The sequence below is a fragment of the Engraulis encrasicolus genome, chromosome 5 (assembly GCF_034702125.1).
Source record: "Engraulis encrasicolus isolate BLACKSEA-1 chromosome 5, IST_EnEncr_1.0, whole genome shotgun sequence".
NCBI classification, from domain to species: domain Eukaryota; kingdom Metazoa; phylum Chordata; class Actinopteri; order Clupeiformes; family Engraulidae; genus Engraulis; species Engraulis encrasicolus.
The window spans coordinates 19,084,335-19,092,917 of NC_085861.1; the positions used below are offsets into that span (position 1 = coordinate 19,084,335).

Below are 8,583 nucleotides of genomic sequence, written 5' to 3' on the forward strand. Positions count from 1 at the left end.
TTATAGCCCACTGTTGAGCTGTATTCCGGAGTTTTATCACATCCTGCGTTTTCCTGTGGTAATCCCATTGTCCGTTTTCTTTTTCTTTCCTGTTCCTGCGTAATCTCGGTTGCATTGTTTTCTGTCCAGGAACGACTTCCTGAAAGAGGTGAAGATCCTGTCCCGGCTGAAGGACCCCAACATCATCCGGCTGCTGGGGGTGTGCGTGAGCAGCGACCCGCTCTGCATGGTCACCGAGTACATGGAGTGCGGCGACCTCAACCAGCACCTCTCGCACCGCATGCTGCTGGACAAGACGGGGCCCTCGCACAACACGCCCACCATCAGGTATTAGGAATAGGATGGGGTGATAACACACACATACAGCACAACACGCCCACCATCAGGTATTAGGATGGGGTGATAACACACACATACAGCACAACACGCCCACCATCAGGTATTAGGATGGGGTGATAACACACACATACAGCACAACACGCCCACCGTCAGGTATTAGGATGGGGTGATAACACACACACATACAGCACAACACGCCCACCGTCAGGTATTAGGAAGGGGGTCTACATGGACGTTAAGTATGGAATAGCGGACGACGAGGTGTCCCGATATCAAGGGAAATAATGGACGAGGCGGAGCGTTCTAAACAGCCCGACGGCGCAGCCGAAGGGCTGTTCGCTTCGCCAAGTCCATTTTCCCTTGATATCGGGACACCTCGAAGGCCGCTATTCCGCTTATCACCCGGTTACCAGCATTTAAGTACTAATTTATTAATATGTTGATCTATGGCTTCGTGAGAAGGTAGATTCACCACTGCGCTTGGTACGTTGCCATGGGCACCACTTTCTAATCTAGTGAGACGCGCCTCTATCGGAGGCATGTAAGGACGCGCGCAGAATGTTGGTGACTTGACAACCCAATGCGATAGAATTGACGACTGGGTTTTGACTTGACAACCAGATGCGATAGAATTAGTAACGGGGTCTTGACTAGACAACCAGATGCGATAGAACTAACAACGCGGTCTTGACTAGACAACAAGATGCGATAGAACTAGTAACGGCACTTCTCCAGAAAGTTAGAGAAGAAGCAACTTGAACGCCCGCACGCCCGCATGACATCATAGGTGTCCTGCTACCGGGGAATAAAGGACACCTGCTAAGCCAATCAGAAGACGTTGCGTCTGCTCACTGGGTGATAACACACACATACAGACCAACACGTGGATGTTAACGCACACACGGCACAACACACCCACCATCAGGTATAGGAAATAATAATCTGTAGCAAAGACTTTATATTATAAATTATATATTATAAGGCTTTATAGTCACTTTTAGGATGGGTGTCGTACGTGGATGATAACACACACACACAACACAGCACGCCCACCATCAGGTATTAAGATGGGGGTCGTACGTGGATGTTAACACACACACAGCACAACACGCCCACTATCAGGTATGAGGATGGGGGTCGTACGTGGATGTTAACACACACACAACACAGCACGCCCACCATCAGGTATTAAGATGGGGGTTGTAGGTGGATGTTAACACACACATACAGCACAACACGCCCACCATCAGTTATAGGAAATAATAATCTGTAGCAAAGATATTAAAGATATTTATATTAAAAATTATATATTATAAGACTTTATATTCACTTTTAGGATGGGGTCGTACGTGGACGTTAACGCACATACAACACAACACGCTCACCATTAGGTATTAGGATCAGGGTCGTACGTAGATGTTAATCTGTAGCAAAGACTTTATGTATCAATTATATATTATTAGGCTTCATATTCACTTTTAAGATGGGGGTTGTATGTGGACGTTAACACACACACAGCACAACACGCTCACCATCAGGTATTAGGATGTGGGTCGCAGGTGGATGTTAACTGTAGAAATAATAATCTGTAGCAAAGACTTTGCTTTATATTCACTTTTAGGATGGGGGTCTTACGTGGATGTTAATGCACACACACACAGCACAACACGTCCACCATTAGGTATTAGGATGGGGGTCGTACGTGGATGTAAAAGCACACTCAGCGCAACAACATACAACAAACACACAAAGCACACAAAGCACACTCGCACATATTCACTTAAGGCTTAAGCTCAAATTGACTCTATTAAGACATAAACTCAACTGCGAGGAAGGTGGAGAATGCGCGCACATCAGTGGTACAGGTGCTGGACAAAATAGAGTAACTGAAATAAATGATAGAAGTCCGCAACACTGTTAATGCTCCCTGGGAGCATTAACAGTGTTGCGGACTTCTATCATTTATTTCATAAACTCAACTGCGCACACCTCTTTCCCACACACACAGTGTCACATGCTAGCCATTAGGTACTGAGCCAGACGTAATCAACACACACCCACAGGCAGACAACACATTGCAAAGTTTAATGTAATAATTAGATTACTGGCTGAGTAGACAATCACATCAGTGTTTGATGAACTCTCTGTGGACCCTTTGTAACTCTTTCTTTCAGTGAATTTACACCACCCCTAACAGTGATATGTCTGAAGATCAAAGTAGAAAATTAAGTACTGCGTGCGTATGTGTGTGCATGTGTGACTTTATCTCTGACATGGCTGTTTGTTCTATGAAATTGTATGACTTTGTTATAATCGTGTCATGAATATTTTACACAAATTGAATTTACTTTTGAAAGAATTAAAACATCTAAACTTGAATGAATCTAAACTTGAGAGCTGTAATGGGTTATCAGTGCTGCTCAGTGGAAAAAGCTTCATCTGCACACTGCACCATTGCTCCAAAAGTGCTCCGGATCTTCATCAGGCGTGAGTTCAACACAACACTGACCCAGTCAGGTAGAGCAGGTGTGGTTTCCTGGAAACTATTTCAGTCACAGTTTAACCAGAGAAGAATGATCAGGAGGAAACGGATCATAAAAAGCTTCTTCTGAGATCAGTATGACTAGGTTGCATGCCTGAAAGCTGCTCCTCTGGAAGACTAGTGATGGTTCAGAATGAAAGTTTGATGGGCAGGTTTGGGCAGCCGTGGCCTAGTGGTTAGGGAGTTGGTCTTTCAATCTGGGGGTTGTAAGTTCAAATCCCACATGACCTCTCCCTAAAAAATAAAATTGAAAAAAAAACTCCATCCATGGCTGAAGTCCTGAGCAAGACACCTAACCCCACATTGCTCCAGGGACTGTAACCAATACCCTGAAAAATAATAGCTGTAAGTCGCCTTGGATAAAAAGCATCAGCTAAGTGTAATGTAATGGGAAAAATGTCTCTCTCATTTAGATGACAGGAATTGATTTCACTTTGTTGCATTGCTGATACCTAGAAATATTTGTGTAGATATATATATCTTTTATCTTGGTTGTCAGATTGAAAATCTATGGTTTAACTCCCCACTCCTCTCTGCTTCTGTGTCTTATTAGCTACCCAGCTCTGATTTCCATGGCCAGTCAGATAGCCTCCGGCATGAAGTTCCTGTCTTCCCTGAATTTTGTGCACCGGGACTTGGCCACGCGGAACTGCCTGGTGGGGGGCGAGCGCGGCGAACAGGACGACCGCAGCGGCGAGCGCCAGATCAAGATCGCTGACTTCGGCATGAGTCGCAACCTCTACGCCGGAGACTACTACCGCATCCAGGGGCGCGCCGTGCTGCCCATACGCTGGATGGCCTGGGAGTGCATACTCATGGTGAGACAGAGACAGCTGGGCCATGTAGATCAGTGGTTCTTAACCTGGGGTGCGCCAGACATTTCAGGGAGTGCACAAAATTTTGTTTGTGCTGAGGTTGTGACCAAAACTCGGCTTGCAAACATTATAATTAGCCCATATCAAAACCAAATGAATACATGTTTTGGTCCCCATGTAAATGCATTACGATATTGATTAGTGTCTCAATCAAGAATCATTGTAATGAATCACTTCAATCCTTTGTCAGTGCGTATCCACGTGTAGAAGGTTGGTTTGGGAGTGCGCGGCTTGTCTTTGGCACAAATAAGGGGGTGCTTTAAGAAAAAAGGTTAAGAACCACTGATGTAGATCAGGGATGGGCAACTGGAGGCCCGGGGGCCACATGCGGCCCGCCTCCTCACTCAGTGTGGCCCTTAGATAAAACATAATTAAAGAATGAAAGAAATAATGACCAGATTTTTCAAACTACTGCTGACTAAATCAGTTGAAATTACACTGTTAGACGATAGAGAACACTCCTATTCCCTCCAAATGATATCTGCAGTCAGTGAGCAACCAACTGCACCTCGAACTCTGTGAGTTGCAGTCAGGTTCGTGGTCATGTGGCCCTCTGATAGTGGCGCTGAAAAAATGTGGCCCCCCTCATCATGAAAGTTGCCCATCCCTGATGTAGATCATAGGTGCATAGTATGTATGAGGCTCATAAACATATCTGTGCATCTTCGTGGTGAGAGAGATTCAGAACCAACACCTACGGGAGGTGCAAGCGCATGTGTGTGTGCATGTGTGTGTGTGTGTCTGGGACTGAAACACAAACTTAGTCAAATGAAACAAGTAAAGTATGCTTGAAAAAGTAACCTCCTGATATGTCACAAAATATTATGAAAACATTTTATTCAAAATACGTTTCTCATTTTAATTCTTTTGAAGCCCCCATATTCACTTTATTTTGATTCATGTGTTAGCCTGCTGACACTGGGGGGAGCTAAAGTGCAGTATCACTTTTGAACCACAAGTGAAGTGAAAGCCCAACTGGGAAACTTCAACTCCCATTGTCATTGTGATACAGCACTCCACAGCACACAAGTGCACACTGTACACTGCACACAACGAAATTGCATTTATGCCTCATCCATGCAAGGGGGCAGCCACCAATGGCGCCCGAAAGGGAGCAGTGCGACAGGACGGTACCGTGCTCAGGGTACCTCAGTCATTGAGGAGAATGGGGGAGAGCACTGGTTAATTACTCCCCTCACCAACCTGGCGGGTCGGGAGTCGAACCGGCAACCTTTGGGCTATAAATCTGACGCCCTACCTGCTTACCCATGACTACCACTAGCCGCCCTGCACTGCACTGACTGCAAAAGACATTTCACAATGGGGAATAACTACGTTGAGTACAGTGTGTCTGAGCAACACGTGAACTCATTTTCTCATGTATTGACCAAATTCTCATGCGTCTCTCTCGTGTTGACCAAGTGTGTGTTTGTTTGCGTGTGGTACATTATTATTACACATTACACTTAGCTTACAATTTTTTTATCCAAAGCGATTTACAGTTATTATTTTTCAGGGTTTTGGTTACAGTCTCTCGAGCAATGTATGGTTAGGTACCTTGCTCAAGGGCACTTCAGCCATGGATGGGGGTGTAGGGAGAGGTCAGGTGGGATTCGAACCCACAACCAGAAGTTCGATAGACCAACTGCCTAACCACTTGGCCACGGCTGCCTACTGTGTGTTGCAGGGCAAGTTCACCACGGCCAGTGACGTGTGGGCGTTTGGAGTGACGCTCTGGGAGATGCTGAACATGTGTCAGGAGCAGCCCTACTGCAACCTGACTGACGAGCAGGTCATCGACAACGCTGGAGAGTTCTTCAGGGACCACGGCAGACAGGTAGGCTACACTTCTCCTCATCCTTGTAATGCCATGTTTATGTGTGAGTGTGTGGGGTTTTTTTTGCTGTCATGTGTATCAGTGTTGTGGGTTATGTGGCAGCTATGTATGTCCAAGACAAATTTCCTTCGGGACCAATAAAAAGAATCTAGAATCTTGAATCTACACATGCACACAGAAAACAATATCTCTGTCTCTCTCTCTCTCAAACATTTAAATCTGTAGTATCCTGACATCTACAAGTATTACACCTTATTTACACCTTAATTACGCCTTAGTGTTACGCAGTTACATCAATTACAACATCCCTTACCTCTGTAGCCATGAGGTACTGCAGTGTTGTGTATGCCTTGCACATCACTACAGGTGTAGTAGCTGTGCATACTGGCCAGGTACTCCCAGTAATGTAATATTTGAAAGGAAAATATAGGTCCGCAACACTGTTTGATGCTCCTAAAAATGTAATAGCACAATGTTTCGGACTCCAACTTTTTTGGGAGCATCAAACAGTGCGGCGGACCTTTATTTTCCTTTCATTTGCCTTACCTGTGCTTCTGATGTACACGCATTCTCTGACTTTTTGGATTACGGTATGTGTATTACGTATTTACCTTGTCCCCCAGGTGTACCTGTGCTGGCCGTGTGTCCCCACTCCCCAGTGATGTAATATTGGTGTGTGTATGTGTATGTGTGTATTATTTCCCTGTGTCCCCCAGGTGTACCTGTGTCGCCCGGCCGTGTGTCCCCAGGGCCTGTACGAGCTGATGCTGAGCTGCTGGAACAGAGACTGCAAGCTGAGGCCCTCCTTCGCCCACATCCACTCCTTCCTCACGGAGGACGCCATGAACATGGTGTAGACACACCCACGCACAGAGAGAAAGAGAAGCAAAGAAAAGAGAAGAAGAGAGAGAGAGAGAGAGAGAGAGAGAAAGCCTTTGTTTGACTCCTGCTATAACACCGACACACACACACAGGAGTAGGGGAAGGGACCCTACCGGTACATCGACGACTCCACTCTGTTCCCCCATAACATCACCAGACGTCTTGACAGTGAAACAGGTGATGGAGGAGGGTAGAAAAGGAACAATAGTTGCACCCTTCCCCTCTCCTGTCCTCTATGTTGGGGGAATAGTACTGGCACCCTTGCCCTCCCCTCCCCTCCCCTCTCTGGCCTGTGAGCCTCAGGAGGACAGGCGGCTGGAGTCTGTTGTAAAATTGTGGGGGGGTTTTCTCCTCTTGGGGGGTCTGTGAGACACCGCTGGATCGGTTTCCTTTACAGCCTCTCCCCCTTTTCACCTACAAGACATCCCTTAATACTTACGAATGTAACCTTACTGACAGGTGGTGGGTGATATCGCTAGGTGCTAGATGTAGGCCAGCATACTGTAGTAACATGTGGGACTTAACGCCGTTGGTACGTATATGAATCTGTCATGATTACTTATCACCAGCACATTTATCAGCAAGTCAGTTCATTTATCAGTTGACAATCTACGTATATACGGTCTGGACTGTTTTATCACAAACTATGGGGAAATGGATGTGATAGGCTACTAAGCAATAAACACAGAATTGTAACCACCATACTTAAGAGAAGTTGCAAGTTAACATAAACAAAACTCTAATAACTCTAAATATACTGTACACGTAGCATCATTTTCTTGATATTTTCATTAATGCATTACTAACTGTAGGCAAAATGGTCTGCAATGCAACGGTGCACTGGTTTTGATGAGATTAATTTCAAGCTTTCTGCTGCTTGGTTTCTGGGGAGTTATAGGGGAACTCTTGCCCCCTTTCTGGTTGACAATTGTTGCGGTGTTTTCATCTCAGCTCTGACTTTTAAGGCTTTTCTCTAATCAGTGTCAGATTGTTGTCATCCTGGGGAGATTCTCCTGCCATTCCCAGTGTCCACAATAATCCCTCCCACTTCCTCGCTTTAGTATTCCAGCCATATTCCAGTTTAAGCCCTGCTGTCCTCCCAGATTTGTGCCTGAGGTCTGTCTTTTAAAGCCAGACATCTGACTTCTGTACCGACTGTATCAGACTTGCCATTCATCTCAGACATTGCCTTACCATCCATTTCTCATCTCAGCTTGTCCTCACTGGCGCCAACTTAGTCTCTTGGCTGAGGTCAGTGATGAGGCCAGCAATACGAGACCCGATGGTGAAGGTTTGGGACATAGTGGACTGACCCGGGGTCCGTCTACTCTGAATGGGATTGAAAGGTCAACACGGTTTAAAAAGATACCAGCAGTTATACACTCAACACCAGAGTTGTACCGGTAATTGTATTTTGGATATAATGTGTGTGTGCGTGTGTCAGCACCAGCTGACCTCAAAAGAAGACCCGACATGGACACAGATATGAGAGGAGCAGCAAAGCAACTGAGGCAAACAGGGAGCCGAGTGTCTGATTGTATGCAGGCAGGCGACGCCCTTTAGTAATATATAAACTGTTAAACAGCTGCACTTTAAATGCCTTGATGGTTCCATGCTCTCCTAAATCAGTGCCACACAACTGGGGTGCATTTCTGGAAAGCGTAGTTGCTAACTATGTTAGCTCCTTTGTTGGTGGCAATGCAATTTCCCATTGGCAACTACCGGAGTTGCTAACTGCTAACAATTACGCTTTCCAGAAATGCACCCCAGATTTGTTATACTGATATATTAACACATATGTGAGTATACCTTAATTCTGAGAGATCATCAATCAATACGATTGAGAATTTGATGCATTTCAAACGTTGCCAATGTTACTTTGTTTAAAACTTACTTCACTAACAAGTGTTATTCCCCTCATGCATACAGTCCGTACTATGCATACGACTGGTGGTGGATTTGATTCACCCGAGCCAACGATTGTTTGATGGATAGTGAAACATTTACATAGTATATGATGTGAATGTGAAGAGCGAATGTGAGTGAATGGCTTTTATCATGTATGTTGGAAAGAATGGCTTTTGATACACTGTAATCAAGTTCTTTTT

At 45.3% G+C, this 8,583-nt stretch overlaps 1 protein-coding gene across 4 annotated transcripts in view; it reads left to right on the top strand.

Annotated features, from left to right (window-relative positions):
• Positions 1–6,755, top strand: part of ddr1 (discoidin domain receptor tyrosine kinase 1) — a 72,580-nt gene extending 65,825 nt beyond the window's left edge. For all 4 annotated transcript variants that reach the window (XM_063198854.1, XM_063198855.1, XM_063198858.1 and 1 more), the window contains 4 exons: positions 130–327; positions 3,435–3,699; positions 5,444–5,593; positions 6,310–6,755. In XM_063198854.1, coding sequence (XP_063054924.1) covers positions 130–327; positions 3,435–3,699; positions 5,444–5,593; positions 6,310–6,450 — 754 coding nt within the window. In that variant the 3' untranslated portion in view covers positions 6,451–6,755. The remainder of the gene's footprint in view (positions 1–129; positions 328–3,434; positions 3,700–5,443; positions 5,594–6,309) is intronic.
• The last annotated feature ends 1,828 nt before the right edge of the window (positions 6,756–8,583 follow it).